Source organism: Chionomys nivalis, chromosome 8 (assembly GCF_950005125.1).
Source record: "Chionomys nivalis chromosome 8, mChiNiv1.1, whole genome shotgun sequence".
Classification (NCBI taxonomy): Eukaryota; Metazoa; Chordata; class Mammalia; order Rodentia; family Cricetidae; genus Chionomys; species Chionomys nivalis.
This window is the reverse complement of record NC_080093.1, coordinates 62,213,306-62,229,692: the sequence shown is the minus strand read 5'-3', so window position 1 is coordinate 62,229,692 and position 16,387 is coordinate 62,213,306. Positions and strand designations below refer to the sequence as shown.

At 46.5% G+C, this 16,387-nt stretch overlaps 1 protein-coding gene across 2 annotated transcripts in view; it reads left to right on the top strand.

The window, feature by feature from the left end:
* Dock1 (dedicator of cytokinesis 1) overlaps positions 1 to 16,387 on the top strand; it is a 497,567-nt gene that overhangs the window by 87,059 nt on the left and 394,121 nt on the right. For both annotated transcript variants that reach the window (XM_057777087.1, XM_057777086.1), the window contains exons 13-18: positions 1,136 to 1,261; positions 5,695 to 5,819; positions 7,062 to 7,160; positions 8,041 to 8,113; positions 12,453 to 12,556; positions 13,283 to 13,466. In XM_057777087.1, coding sequence (XP_057633070.1) covers positions 1,136 to 1,261; positions 5,695 to 5,819; positions 7,062 to 7,160; positions 8,041 to 8,113; positions 12,453 to 12,556; positions 13,283 to 13,466 — 711 coding nt within the window. The remainder of the gene's footprint in view (positions 1 to 1,135; positions 1,262 to 5,694; positions 5,820 to 7,061; positions 7,161 to 8,040; positions 8,114 to 12,452; positions 12,557 to 13,282; positions 13,467 to 16,387) is intronic.

Sequence of the window (16,387 nt, the reverse complement as noted above, 5' to 3'; positions counted from 1 at the left end):
TTTCTTAGTGCCATTCTCTGATATCATTTACGGGGACCTTCCTGTACTGGGCATCCCTCTCTCTCAGATTCTCTCATGATCTGGAATTCTATATCTTAGAGAGAAAAAGAAAAGGAACCTTGTAGAAAGGGAACAACCTTAAACAGGATGCGCTGATCACTCCTGGGTCTATTGACTATGTCTTTCTACCCTATCCAGTTTTTGCTCCCTGGATCTGCTCTTTTATCTTTTTCTTGCCAGTTTCTGCCCTCCCTTCCGCCTGGAGAGCCAAGGGGACATCCTTGCTGCTCAGTGCCACCCACTCACCTTCCCTCTTGAGTTTCACACTTTGACCATGTGGATGACACATTTCCTGGTATCTCATTCTCTCTATCTCCTCCTCAGCATGACCTGCAAGTTAAGAGAACCTCCCACACATGCTTTGAGACATTTTTTATCTCACTCAGAATATCTTCTGGAGCAGGCTTTCAGTAGGGAGTGAAGATCACTGCTTCTGAGAGCCACTTTCCTTTTTCTTCCCCCTCCCTAGTTCTGTCTTTTTGACTCCCACATTGATCCCTTGTCCCAAGCCCTTCCCCATTATTAGGGAAGCCCCTCCCCACTATTAGGGGAACCCCTCCCCATTATTCAGATATTAGCCTCCTGTAGTCTCTTCTGACTCAATATTTTCCCTTTCACTTGCCCCTGCAGCTGATAGGTTATTTTCAGGTTAGACTTCTGCCTCACTCCTGAGCCCGTGGAACCGCCCCAGAGCACCATGGTCCCTACTGACCTCCAGATACCGACCTGTGTGGTGGGCATGAGCCTCTGAGTCTCTGCCTGCTTTTCTCGCCTCCACCTCAGATGCCACCTTCTGGTTTCTTCTAAATTGAGAGAATTCAAAAGAGCTAATTGTCCTTGGCACACATACGGAATACTCCCCTTCCATCCCGTGGTCTTACTGTTTGATCTCACAGGCAAGGTCTGTACCTAGACAGAGTGTGTGCCCCTGTGCGGAGTGCCTCTCACCTGGACGTTTGCCCGAATGTTTGCCTGTCTGTAGGGCTGTAGTGGATGAAAACTTTCTTAACTACCAGAATTGTTTTTAGCACCTCACTTGTGGTAAGCGTGACTTAGGCAGCCTTTCTTTTTGCAGGTTTGTGGGTAACCTTGAAATTACTTCCTGGAGACATACATCAGATTCGGAAGGAGTTTCCTCACTTGGTGGACAGGACCACAGCTGTGGCCCGCAAGACAGGGTTTCCAGAGATTATCATGCCAGGTAAGGTTAGTCTTGCGCAGTGCCTTTGTGCTCCCTCTTAGGTCGCCGGTCCTGATGGGTGATGTACGCATAGCACAGTGGTGCGCAGGCTCTCCCGCAGTGAGAGTGAGTTGAACAGGTGGCGAGTACTGTGTCAGGCCCAGGGTTGTTACAAATAATTTCAGTGTTCAAGGTCTGAGACCAGACACAGTGGTGGGATACATACTTTGGCCCCTGGGCTCGCTTAGGGTTAGCGTCCCTCTAATGGCAAACGTCACATGTGGGGAGGCATGGATTCCCTCCAAGCATGAGATGAGGTATCTGATCAAAAGAAGGAAGGAAGGAGTGTCATATACCCGGGACAGTGGCAGGTTAGAAGGATGATACTTTCCTTGGGATCTGCTCAGGGGGTGTTTGTCACTACCCTGATGTAGCTCAGGCTCAGTCATGTATTTTAAGCTGCATGAATTGATACTTGGGTTATTTATTTATTTAAACATTTATCTCTTATATTTATCAACTTTCCATTTTCTTTTCCTTTTTGGTTTTTTGAAACGTGGCTTCTTTGTAGCTTTTGTGCCTGTCTTGTAGATCAGGCAGGCCTCTAACTCACAGAGATCCGCTTGCCTCTGTCTTTTGAGTGCTGGAATTAAAGGTGCGTGCCACCACTGCCCGGCTCACTTTCCAGTTTCTAAAAAAAAACTTCATAGCAGTAATATTATACTATTGTTGGTATCTACCTGTGGGGCAAATGTTCGTATTTATCTTGATGCACAATTTGGTTGGCAACTAATGTTCATTTGAATAGTCTGACCTGGTCCACAGAAGGATCATAGTCTCTTAAAGATTGTTATTGAACTAATTCCAATCAGGATTAAACCATAACCCGAAGTCACATGGGCATTGGAAATGGTGATTTCCAAGATCAGCAGGCACAGATGGCCTTCTGCAGGTCTTCTGCTGCAGATCCCCATTGCTACATACTCTGGTGAGAGACACCTGGCTGCCCAGTGTGCCTGCTGCCCCAGGCATTGCTGTTTTATTTCATGTAGCCATGGGATATATGCTTTCCATTCTGTTTGCCTTTCAGGATTGGTGTGGGTTATTGGCTACTCTGTCTCCTGTTGTGACAGAAAACTGAAGTGGGCTAGCCTGGATAACATGGTTGCTTGCTGTGTAGATATGGGTATGCCAGTCTTATTCCTGGCAATGAGCTGATCTGTGGACTTACGGTTTATATTAGAACTGAGATGCACCTTCATGGGTGGATTTATTTGATCTGTTAGGATATTCTCATTTTTACGGGTGTCTCAGCTCCCCCTCTTCTGCTGCTGTAATAAAAGATTCTGACAAAAGCGATTTAAGGGAGCAAAGGTTTCTCTTAGCTCACTGTTCACTGTCTAGTTCATCATGGCGGGAACATCGGGAGAGCAGGAGGATGAAGCAGCTGGTCACATTTGTCTGCTCTCACGAGAGCAATGAATGCAAACGACTGCTCAGTTTGCTCTGTCTCATAAAGGTCAGGAGACCCTGCCTGGGCGATGGTTCCACCCACAGTTAATATAGAAACTCCCACGTCAGCTTACCTAATCAAGATCATCTCCCACCCATGGCCAGGTGACCAAGATGATCCTGAAATCTAACCATTCCAACTGGGAAACCTCGGAATTCCCTGCCAATGCTGATAGGGTGTTCCTTGTAGTGGATAAGCTTGCCAAGTTAAATCCAGTTCTTCAGTTTATCCCATGATTGGCTTTCGGAGAACCCATGCTACTGACTATTGTTCTGGAAAAGAACGAGACTCCATATGCTGAGTAGCTGCTAGAGAGGAATTCTAGCTAGAGTCAATTGTGGTGATATGTTGTTTATGGTCTAACAAATAAAACTTGCCTGAAGATCAGAGTGCAGAGCTAAGCCAGTAGTTAGTCATAGAGGCCAGGCAGTGATGGCGCACATCTTTAATCCCAGCACTTAGGAGAAAGTGGCAGAAGGGTCTCTGAGTTCGTGAGATTGAATCCGTCTAAAAGAGAAACAGAGCCAAATGGTGGTGACTCACACCTTTAATCCCAGCAATAGGGAAGTGGAGAAGGGACGTGATTGGCTGGGCAGAGAGAGTAATATAAGGCGGGAGGAGACAGGAACTCAAGATTCAGTCTGAGGATTTGTAGAGACAGGATCGCCCCTTTGGTCTGAGGATACAGTAGAGGTGAGAACTAGTTACTGTCTTCTCTGATCTTTCCGTATTTACCCTGATACCTGACTTCTCCAGACTTTTATTAATTAAGAACAATTAAAATTTGTGTGACAGCGAATCACCCTTGTTCTCTGTTGGCTAAGTAAGCACTGGGCAGGCTAGGGCACTGAGTCCTCAGTCCTGGTGTCATCTTTCTTGTGAAGGCATGCATCTTTGTACGTTAGGAGAGCCCATGCTACCACAGTCTTGCTGACCCCTTCTGCATGCTCAATGATGCATGCTACCCTGGCAGGGGAAGAAGCTGAGTTATCTATCCATGGAACTGGGAAGATGGTAGCATCCAATCAAATCTTCAAACAACTAACTTTCTACTCTATTGAGCCCAGCTTTTGCTGCATATCTGTGTGGTGCCCCTTCAACCGTGGGTTTTTCCATGGCAAACGGTGTCCCTTTTCCTGTGATGTCTCAGAAGCAAATCTCTGTAGGAATGATGAATGTGGGTGTGAGGCTGTGGGGCTTTATTCCCTTGAGGCCTTGTAGCCCGTGTTTTTAGGAAGCTTCTATAGCTCTCAGATAAAAGGTTATGACTTTGGGTGCTAGGACGATGGCTGAATAGGTAAAACTGCTTGCAAGGACCTGAGTTTTAGAGTCCCAGAAGCCACTTAAAACATGCTGGGCATGGTGGCATGTGCTTGCACCCCAGTGGATTGGAGAGACGCAGTAGATCCCTGGGACTTACTGGCTGGCCAGCCTAGTTGATTGGGGAGAATTTGTCCTACAACACAAGGTAAGTGTGCCTTGAGAACAACCGTTGAGGTTGTCCTCTGACCTCCCTTTGCGTGTGCACTCAACTGCACATACAGCTGTGTGCACAAAGCACACACAGAAAGATTACGGTTTCTGTGTTTGGGTAGAATTTTCAGGCCAAGAAACGTACAATTGATGTGTGGCAAACCAATAAGGCTGTTAAGTGGTGAGTGAGCCCGGGAGGCGAAGGGGCTTAACTGAGGTCCTACAGCTGATAGTGGTGCATCTTGTGTGGGGGGATGTTTTGCTTCCTGTCCCACCACTCCCACTCCTACCCCCAACCTCATGCTTCAGCCTTTTTAACCTCTCTCGTGGGTAGTATCCGCCATGGCAACTCAGCTTCCCTCCTGAGCAGCCTCCATGACTGTGGGAGCAACCCACTGGGACCATTACAATAATGACTTTTAAATGCAACTTTAATTCAATAGTTGGATACATTAGAAGCCAAAATAGAGCAATTTTTTTTTAAAAAAAGAAAAGCACAATAAAAAAACAAGAAAGCAAGAAAAGGCTTTTTTTTTTCCCCAATCTTCACCCCTAACCACCATAGGGGTCTGTTGCACTATGCTCTTCTGTGCAGAGCAGGGTTGGGAATGGGCGGGGCCAGGCAGCCTGAGAACTAGTCATCAGCAGTGACCCCTCCTCTCCATCAAGTTTCTATGGAAACTTGCAGTTTGCTCAAATCACTCATTTTCAGCAGAATGAAGTCTCAGTTCCTCTGTTCTCGTCTGCCCTCATCACAATTAAAGGTCTATTTGATTATAAAATGTGTTGGGTTGTATGTGGTGGGTGCACCCTTGTGATCCTAGCACTTGGCTGAGGCAGGAGGATGGCTGTAAACTGGAGGCCCCTGGACTGCAAGAGAGATTATAAACAAAACAAAACCTAAAACCAACCCACCCCCTTCACCAAACTCTATATAGTTCTGTTTTATTCTTTCTACTTGGGGTCCTGACAGCTGCTAGAAGAACCTCACAGAAACTTCTCGGTGGCCTGTGCCTTATACATGGCTCAGATTCTCATTTTCAATAGACTTTTATTTCAAGGCTTGAAACCAAATAGTTCAAAGAAAGCAAAGGAAGCTGGCCTTGCCAGTTCTCTTTTGCACGTGTGTGTCCTGAGGACACAGGTGATTTTGGTTAGTGATAGCCCATGGGAGCTTATAAGGCTCTCTCTATTGATCATGGGATGCTACACAGGGGTTGGGTCCTTGTAGCTCCATCAATGGCATTGTGGCCACTCTGGGCCCTTCAAAGAGGTGCAGAAGTGAAGTTGATTTGAATTGGTTTTGCCATGCCTTAGAAGCCCAGGCTATTTTGTAGGAAATATTTCTGAACTATCTAATACAGTATTTATAATATTCTGTTAAGACAGCACTTCTGACAATTAGTCCAAATTCATGGTCACACTATGAATGATGGATTGCTATTAAGGATATAATTTCCTCCCCCAGGCGATGTCCGCAATGATATCTATGTGACGTTGGTTCAAGGGGATTTTGATAAAGGCAGTAAAACGACAGCGAAGAACGTGGAGGTGACGGTGTCCGTCTATGATGAAGACGGGAAGCGATTGGAGGTATCTCTTTTCTGCTGAGTCTCATCTGTAGAGTTCAAGTGCAGCGTTGCATATGTCTGCCTTGGCTCTGCTGCAGGATCTGATGTGTTCTTTATTGACTGTGTTAGCTTATCTGTTGGGAAGTATGTTGGTGCTGGCCTCCCTTTTTCCCATCTGCCCTTATGTTCTGGCGGCCCAGGCTACCAGCCTGTCTCAGGGCATCCCTGTGATTTTGACCACACTCCTTGCTCAGTCCTATAAAGGGTTCTTATTTCTTGGCATAATCCTACATACGCAGCAACCACAATGGTAGGTCAGACACCATCACTTTCAGTATTTAAGAGATGAGGAAATGGGATCTGAGAAATAATGCTTTTTGCTCAGGGTCAGTGAGTGAGGTAGACTTTTAATATCATCTGAACAAGCTATGACTCGCATTACCGTGGTGACCAGTACCTTGTCCTTATGGCCAGAGCAGCCAGAAGAATCTACCAGAGTGGCCCAGAGCCTGTGTTTCCCTCTGATGAGCAGAGTAGGTGCCCTTTAGGTACCATTGGACTGGACAGCCAATGCCTGGGCTTCTGCCTGGGCTCAGATATGTTCATCAGGGCTCACACTTTTTCTCCCTGTCTACCCTTGGCTGGTGCCATTTATATCTCTAGAAGCCTTAAGCTATACTACCTTAGCCCCTTAGGCTTTAGTGGTATGAATCTAGTTGAAGTTTCTTAAGCAATGTTTTTGGCTAGAGGGATGAGTCTTGCATTGTTTAGTAGACAACCTTTGCTTCTAGACCCACTGAGTAAAATCAGGCAAGTGTTCTCATACTGTAATTTGGAGTGAGTTGGGGAGGGGACAGAAGTGGTACCTCCAGGGTCTGAGACTGTGGTTTAGTGTAGCCACTAGCACATGCAGACCTGCCCCTTCCTTGCTGGGGATACATAGCAAACACAATGGTTTATTGCCACCCTGGATCACTTCCTCTCCTTCTTTGGTGGATGCAACAGGAATATGTAGGGGGGACACTGTGATATCTTAACGTCATCATTTTTAATCCTCAATATATGTGTTTTAAAACTAAATGTATTCATATACAACATATATACATTCATTTTGCATGCATGTGTGTGTATGTGTCCTCTCCTTCTTCCATGTAGGTCCTGGGAATTGAGTTCAGGTTTCTTAGGCTTGGGAGCAACTGCCGTTACCCACTGAGGCACCTCTGCAGCCCTAACATGAACTCTTTCTTTATGCCTTCTCCTAAAGCATGTGATCTTCCCCGGTGCCGGTGATGAGGCGATCTCAGAGTACAAGTCAGTGATTTATTACCAAGTGAAGCAGCCTCGCTGGTTTGAGACCCTTAAGGTATTGTGTTTCTCTGGTCATTTTAGCTCCCCCACCCGGGGTAGGGGGAGCTGATGGTGAAATCCTCCCTCAGGTACACAAAGCCACGTTGTTCAAGGTTGTTAAGGACCGTCCCTGGTAGTTCTTCTAATAGATTTATCCTCATCTCCTTCAAATGTAAAGATAGGACTTGGATGGAGATGAATTGTCACATCTTAAGAATAGCTATTGTCTTTGTCCCCTTGGTTCTGCGGTGTGCGTGGCCTGCTGCCTCTGTACCAAATGGGCAGAAGCGTTGATGCCATGTGTGGGGGTTTTCGTTGAAAGGTAAATCTGCTTCTTCTGGCATTGACAGAATGCTGTCATCATGCATCCTGCTCACAGTGCCGTGGTGCCCCCCCCCAGTAGTATTTCACCCCGCCCCCACGAACTTGAGTCGCAGAAAATAAGGGGTGGGCTCTGGACTATAGATATTAACATGAACATTAGGGGCAGTCTCTGCTTACAGGCAGCACACACGCGGCCTTGTTCTTTGGCCATAATGTAACAAGAAAGCGTTCTTGCTGCAGCTGCAGAGGGGATGTGGACACCTTTATGTAGGGGCTGCAATGAAGACAGTGATTTTCAAAAACAGAATCTGAGCAGTATGCATCTGAGTGTTAAAACAAAAAATATCTGCCTGTCTAGCAGAGTCGGCTTGGTGTCCTTCACAATATTATCTTGTTTAAATTTTCAAAAGACATTTTGCCTTTGGCGGAAATCGTATAAGGATAAGATAGACAGTGTTTTCATTGCTCCGGTTCCGGAATGTTTACCAGTGCTAGGAACTGGGCTGAATTAAGAACTTCCTGCTAGAGGATGTTGGGAAAGGTACTCACATGCCCCCTTTTGATTCTTCAAGGTGGCCATCCCCATAGAGGATGTGAACCGGAGTCACCTTCGATTTACCTTCCGCCATAGATCCTCTCAGGACTGTGAGTAATGGGCCACTTCATCAGTGTTTGTTTTCCAGGGATAGCTTAGCGGACGGCACCTGCTCAATGACTTTGGGACACGGCTGTCCTTTACAGAGTTGTCGTGGCTCCTTGGCCATTTCTCTCTCATGAACTGGCCCCTGTAGAACCCTACTGGCTGGATCTCAGGGGAGTTCCTTTTCTGTTTTGTTCTGGGATGGGCTGTGCACCTGCTCCTTGCTCTTCTTTCTCATGCCTCTCTTCTGTGTTTTTAAAGGTTTTAGCTGTATTTCTACGTGTGTGTCTGAGTGTGGCTTTGTGGATGTGGGTGTCATGCCACTGGAGACAGAAAGGACTTCAGATACTCTGAGCTGGAGCTGTGCACTGTTGCGAGCTGCCCTGTGTGGGTTCTGTCAACCGAGCTCAGGTCCGCGGCAGGAGCTCTTAACTATGAGCCATCTTTCCAGCCTGCTTTCTTCTTTGACTCACCCCCATACCAATCTATTAGAAAAGTCACTGCATCACAACAGATCATGTGGAAAATTGCCTCTTAGTGCTGTTTGTCTCAGAAAGGAGAACTTGATCCCTCTTTGTCTTTGTTGGTGTTTCTTGATTTCTGGAGCTCTCCAAGACACTGGTGCAGCATTGACCTTGATACCAAGCCTGGAGGGGGAACCTGTTTTCACATCTTCCCTTTGCCCCTTCTGAAAGAATTGCTCACTGCTTACTGAGGCTGGCCCTATCACATTGGTTGAATGACGAGCCTAAAGATGTCGCCCCATGCTAAACACTAAGTTATCACAGAAGGATGATAGAAATACTTCCTATCCTCCATTGCCTGAAATGCATGACACTGAGTTGGGGAGGAGAAGGGTGAGCTGTGTGACAGTGTGCCTCAGATGACCACATGGGAGCCACACAGGGGGACAGTTAGTTCTGGACTCTGGCCTCCTGACCCTAGCTTAGGGCAGAAATGTCATCTTTAGCCTGTCTTCAGCACAGTGTTGGCTCTTGAGAGGTGCCTGTTGCTGTGTTGAAGTGCTGCTCTGTCTCCAGTCTGACAGTTTCCGGGAGCTCAGGACCTGGCTGTGGTCAGCTATGTGTGACTGCAGAATGAGGCTACAAAAGAGTGACCTGGGGGCTGGATCTGTGCTGAGGCTTATTGTTGGGAGGTATGTGGTCCTCTGGGTAGGGCCACTGAGAAGCCTGGGCTTCTGTCCATTGTAGGAATTAGCAGGGAGAGGGTATAAGTCATACAGATCTGGAGAGCCATAGGTGAGCACCAGCCTATAAGGGTGCATACTTAGAGTGTGCAAGGCCAGGAGGTGGTTAAACAAAGACTCCCAAACAGCCAGGACCTGTTGTGATGCATCATTGTGGGATAGAAGGAGAGCATGGCAGCCACCTCTCCCAATCCCATCCGAACAGTGTGCAGAGGTCAAGGGTTGGGTTAACAGACTGGTCATCAGAGGTCACTTTAAATGTGAAAAGAAGGTGACCGGAAGGCCAGCTAGAGACATGGTGCTTCACTTTTGGGTTTGCCTGAGGGCAAGGCCGTGTTTGGGCCTCTAGGTAGAAGGCAAGGTTCTGTTCAGTGTGCACAGTCCCCTCCCTGGATGGCTGAAACCCCAGGATGATGGACGTGGTTTTACTGATTGTTAACGTCTAATCTTGACCCTAACAGGACTTTCACTGTGGTGTTTGACTCAGACCTCACCAGAGGCCCTCAGAGTCAGTGTTTCTGACCAGAATTCTCATGTCCCACATAAATTTGGGGTAGAGGCTTTTGAGTCAGTGGCCCCTAAAAGAGCTTTGGGTCCACCCCATAAAGGGGGAATGGCAAGGCCACTTCCATTTCCTGGTCTTTGGTCAGCACCTGTCTGTATAACAAGGAGATGAAGGGTCCCCTCTTGCAGACTATGGGCTAAGTGGCAGCATGGTGTTAGTGTGCAGGACCACCTGAGGAATGGGGGCCAGGACCAAAATGTGACCTGACTGGAGTAGGGTATGGACAGATGGGGGCAGGTGAAAGGGGTTTTCTGGGCACAGGTGTGTCCTGCAGAGGTTCAGCAGCCCAGGTGTGATCCAGATGTGGGCCAGAGCTTTGCTGAGCAGGCAGCAGGAACTTCAGCACTCTTGGGAAGCTGGGAAGGCCATGTGTAGACCAGGATTGGCTTTTTGGACACATACTATCCCAAGAATGGTAAGGGGCTGTGGGACCTCTTGGTTCCGTGGTGGAAGCGCAGTGGGGAAGAGTTCTGGGTTCCATAGAGGACTGTGTCAGAATGATCCCGGAGCCCCTTAATTAATGAGTTATACCAGGGCAGAGGAGGATCTCTAATATTCTCATTTTCAAAATCCTTGTTTTTCTCATCAGTTTTAAGTAAGTATTCATTATAGACAAGATGCTATCACCCGACATGCCAAAACACATTTGCATAATTAATGAAGTCTCTAAGGCCACAGCTTGTGGGGTTCTGGAGACATGTTGAGCATTGTAAACATGGTGGTCATGAGATCTTGTTTGCCAGCTCCTGAGGGCAGCCATAGGGCTGCTACAGCTGAGCCTGAGTACACACAGCCTTGGTCAGAGAAAGAAGGAATTCAATACATCTTGTCCCCTTGGCTGCCCACTAGCCCCTTACTGGCTGCTTTCCACCTTAGAGCTGGGGATGGAGAGGAGGAAGTGAGGGGGTGTCCCCTGCCATGATCTAGGTTGAACTAGAAAGCTACATGTGAGGATATTCCCCACTGGCAGCTTTTGGCCATGTCCACACATTGGTTCCTGTGTTGTAGATATGTCTTCATGGTCTAGTCAGAAGCTGATTCATTCTGGATTAGCCTTGTCTGCGAAGGGTAGCCTTGGCTACTCTTCAAGACCATGTGGGTTTCTGCAGTAGTTCACGGGACTCTGAGTTTGTGCTGCTCCTCCGTAAAGTTGTGTTGTAGATGAGTAAACACATCTCTTTTGTTTCTGTGTCTTTCTGTTTTGGTTGGTTGACTGTCCTTTAACTAACTCATTAGCCAGCATTTACTGAGCCCCTGTGGCATATAAGGAAGGTAGTGTGACCACCAGGCTAAGTAAGGTATGCCTTCTTGGGCGTTGAGGGCATGGGATGAATGCATTGAGCTCCTTAACTGGAGGAAGGTGGGTGTGTGCTCCTGCCATGTCTTGCTTCTGTCTCTTCCTTTCTAAACAGACTTTTGACACATTTTCTGGCTCTGCACCTATATATATATATATATATATAATATACACACACACACTTTCACATGTATATACCCATATATGCTTATTTGCTCACATATATACTCATATACAAACATGCACACGCATACCATACACACATACATACACACATAGATACACATACACACATATACATGTTCACATATACACATATACATACATCTACATGCCTATACACAATACACAAACATGAACACACTCACATATGTATGCACACATGTACACACATACCTTTGTAACATATATATATACACACATATGCACACATGGACATACAGGTATATACATCTATAGACACACATAAGTATACATGCATATGTTCCCATATACACAGTATATGCATATACATGTACACACATACACAGACACACATGCATGCTTGCAAACCTTTAGATTCCAGGGCTCAGTAGACTGACACTAGCAATAACTATAACAAATCCCCTCCCCTACACTCTTATCTGCCAGTGATGAGAACCATGAAGAAAAGTCTATCAGATGCAGAGAACATGTATGGGCAGGCAACTGATTCTTTTAGACGCTGTGGAGAAACTTGAATAAATGAAGGGAGGGCATGAGCCCCACATGCATGTCTGACTGTTGGACTTTCTTACTAAAGACTCTAGAATTTTCCAATCAGATCTTCAGGCCCCCAGTGGTAAGTGGTGTCTTTAAACTCTATTGTTTTCTGCATTGCTGTGCAGTTTTCTTTCCCTGCACTGGCCCTTTGCCGTGTCTTAGGTTTCTACCCCTGTTCAAACCATAGTCTCTCTTTATTCCTGTTCAAACCACACCATATTCGCTTTAGCTGTTCCTTACTCCCCTGGAATTGTAGCATTATGAGAACTTCCTCCATGTTCTTCTCAAAACCCTCATGTTCTTTATTCTGGGGTCAGTTCTTATAGGCCACAATCTCTTCTTCCCTGAGCCGTTGAATTGCTGAGCATTTGAACTGTGATACAGTCTTCCTAGTCTTGACTGTAGTCCATTTCTCTGTGTCTTCCATTGGCTTCAGCAGCGCAGTTCAGCTTTCATAAAGGTGTCCTTGGTAGATGGTGCTAATGTCACTTTGTCCTCAGTGTAGCTGAGGGTGATGATTGGTTTTCTTTGCAGCTAAGGATAAATCTGAGAAAATCTTCGCATTGGCCTTTGTGAAGCTGATGAGATACGATGGGACCACCCTGAGAGATGGGGAGCACGACCTTATTGTCTACAAGGTGCGCACATTGTTACTGGGACACTGGGGACACTTAAGTGATCAGTCCTTTGCAGCCTCCTCACCTGAGCTGAGCTGCTCATTTCCCAGGCTGTGGCTAAACACCTGAGGAAAATAGGAAAGACAGGATGCGTGCGTTCTGGTACAGCTTCCAGTGCTTTCAGTCCTTCATGGATGTGATGGGGCAGCTCACAGCACGGCAGCCAGGAAGCAGAGTGAGGGAATACCGCGGAAATAGACTTTCTCTTATTCTAGGACGGTCCCTAATCTTTGAATGTACCTGATTTCAGGAGGTAACTTTTCCCTCATATTTAATTCTCAGTCATAGACACACTAAGAGGTGTGCTTCACCCAACTCCATTAACTCCTTACTCCAATCAAGCCTGTGATCAAGATGAATATCACAGCTGACATTTCCCACCCCAAGGAGGGAGCTGCTCTCTAGCATTGAGCTACATTTAATTATGTAAATGAGCAGTTATGATGACCAGCCCTTTTGCTGTTCCTAACGAGAGACGATGACAGGCATTAACACATTTGGTGCTGTGTATGAAAGCTTGGGATGTGAATTAATGCCCAGGAAGAGGGACCATCATTAAAGTCCATTGTTGAGTACAGCAGAGAAGGGGATGTGAGGGTTGAAAGGAGTTGGCATAAGAAAGCATGCAAAACCTACATGGTGACCTCGATGAATGTTGATTGACATACTGTCCGATCAAACCCACAGGCTGAAGCCAAGAAGCTGGAAGATGCAGCCACATACTTGAGTCTCCCTTCTACCAAGGCAGAGTTGGAAGAAAAGGGCCACTCGGCCACGGGCAAGGGCATGCAGAGTCTGGGGAGTTGTACTATCAGCAAGGACTCTTTCCAGATCTCCACGCTGGTGTGCTCCACCAAACTGACCCAGAATGGTGAGTTCTAGAATCCCTCCCTCTCAAACACATCCTTTGTGACTACTTGTCGAGTGGAGGAGTTTGCTGTGGGTGCATGGACGTCATTCACTCTGTCCTTTGCTAAGGACCCACATACATGTCGATGTACTCCGGCAGAGGAGGCGGCATCCATCATAGTTTAACATTCACGTTTCTATTTCCGTCTAAGGATTAACTCTGCAGGGAGATCAAACAATGAGAGGACTTATTTTTATTTTTATAAATGTTTTTTTTGAGGTGTGTGTGTTGGGGGGGCAGTCAGAGGACAAGTTGTAGGAATTGGTTCTTCCTCTGTATAATAGCCCTAACTGTCCTGGAACTAGCTCTTGTAGACCAGGCTGGCCTCAAACTCACAGAGATCCACCTGCCTCTGCCTCCCAAGTACTGGGATTAAAGGCGTGTGCCACCACCGCCTGGCATTGAACTTAGTTCATCAGGCTTGTTGGCAAGCTCTGTTACCCCTCAGTCATCTTGCCAGCCATGGACTTCCTTTTGAGATACTTTCCAGACAAAAGAAAGAAGCAAGGCATCAGGGAATGTATGTAAGTTTTGAAATCAGATCTGAGAATGGAGTTGAACCCTGGAAATGACGTTGAATAAAGGTCCTCTGAACCCCTGTGAATAATGCCTACTTCCAGAACTTTCTGACCGGTATTTAGATCATCCGTTTCGAGATACCTTTCTTCTTGGTGTCTTCCCCCATATTAACTTCTCTTTGAGATAATCCCTGGTTATCTTTCTTTGGAGAAGTTGGTCTGCCCGACATTTTCTAGGCCCCTTGTGGTATGAGATAAGGCCTGTTTGCTGATTCATGTACACTCAGCTCAGCCTAATGTGGCAGGTCACTCATCAGCGGCTTCCTTTCCCACCGCTTGCAGCCTTCCCAGAAGCACGGCAGTCTGGTGGAGACACTTCTTATTCAGAGCACACCAAGTGCTGTTGCCGTGACTCTGTCTGGAGGAGGCAGAGGCTCTCCGCACAAATCCTTCATTTAAAAACCGCATCCTCCTAATGTGGCCGTATCATAGCTGTGCAGAGACTTTATGCTCTCTTGAAATGGAGCTTGAAAATCCAATTTTTTTCCCTCTTAACTGCCTGATGTGAATTGTGATTATTAATGTCTGCCATTTATCAGGAATCACATCTCTGTGTTGTCTGTCAGTCATGGCTGGAGTTTGAGATTTGCTGAGGGATAAGCTTCTTTTGGACTCTGGCAGGATAAACCTAGCACAGAGCTAACTCTGTCCTTTGGAAGATGGGACTCTGGAGGGGAGAAATGTTGGTGTCCTGAGGGCTTAGGCATGCCAGCCCTGGGTCAGATGTCTTCCAAAGCCTGCTGCTTCCACCTTTCTCTGCCCTGCCCAGGAATGTTTTCTCACCATCGGCTTCCTGTGTAAAATATTAGTGAGGGGCTGTAAGTTCTCTAAACACTTTTGGGTTATTTGGGTCTCTGTGAATACTGATACCCTGGGGCCATCTGGATACTTCCTGATTGCTAAGTCATCATAGATTTGTCTGAATCATTTCTGAAGGGTCTTAATTTACTGCCCTGTGGTAATCCCCACCAGCAAATGAAACTAAGCCGTGGGGGGAGGCGGGGGGGGGGGGTGGAGGATATGCTGGAGTTTGGTGTTCAGGGGATGTGAGTCAGCTGTGTGGGCTCCAGCTTGCGACCGAGCTGTGGAAAGAATCTTCCCGTGTGAGGACTGAAATTCTCTGGGTATGCTTAACAAACTAGTGTTTTTGCCTGATTTAATGCAGGCTAGTGGTAGTGTCCCCAGTTGGGTCATTGGCCCATTGTGGTGAGTTGTGCTGTGTGTCACTTTTCACTTTGGAGGAAGCCACCGTCTTATAGATGCGTCATGTTCCAGATGCATTGATTGTTATTTGAAATTTGATCGTAATTTCCTTTCATAATAAATCTCATCCACAGCATCTTTTTTAAACCACACATCCCTTCCAGAGAGAGTGGGGGTGGGAGGGGAGGAAACCTCCCAGGGTGATGTGTGGATTCCTCCTTTCACCTTCCAGCTCCTTGAATCTCGCCATCTGCAGGGTGATTCCCTCTCTGGTACCCAGGGAGAGAGCCCTGGTCTCAGCAGCAGCTGTTGCCAAGCAACAAGGAAATTCCAAAGTGATGCTGCTCACTGAACAGAAGGAGGAATCTGGCTTTCATTTCATGCCAGCACTGATACCCCTTTTTGGGATTGTGCCATGCCAGGAGTATATAAGTTGGGGGTGTCCCAGTTGGCATCTGAGTGTGGAGTCCCAGCTTCTCCTCTGAGGGAATCATTTTCCTGCAACCGTAATTTGTGCCTGCAAAGTTCCATTACTTAGGGAAAAAACCAAAAAAACAACAACAACAAAAAAAAACAGGGGCTGAATTATTCATCAAGATTTGTATTAAAGATCTCTGTCCTCAGCACTGTGCATGCTGCCATAGGGGATAGGAAAGAGCGGTGAGATGTGATTCCTTACTCAATTAGCTTACTGTGTAATGAGAGGGAAAGGAGTCATGAAACAAAGAATAATTATGAATCAAACTGTGTTGAGTCCCTGGGACCAGGGGCTGGAGCGAGGAGGCCTTTTCTGACTGGTAGCTCTGTGGGGTTGGGCCAAGCTGTTTTCACCCCAATGAGGTGATCTATTAATTTACTCCCTTGAACTTTTTTCTCATATCTGCTGTACAGAGCCCAGAGCGGCAGTGCATGTCTTATAATGACCTGTCAAGTGAGCCCTGTCTCAAAATGTAATAAACAAACAAACAGCAAAACAAAACATAACACCCAAGAAGAAGTAAATAAATAAAAATCGAAAGTTGCAATATAGAGATCGGGCTCAGCCTGGCCATATCACCTGTGACACCAAACTTGGCATGAAAAGCGTTCAGATGATACATT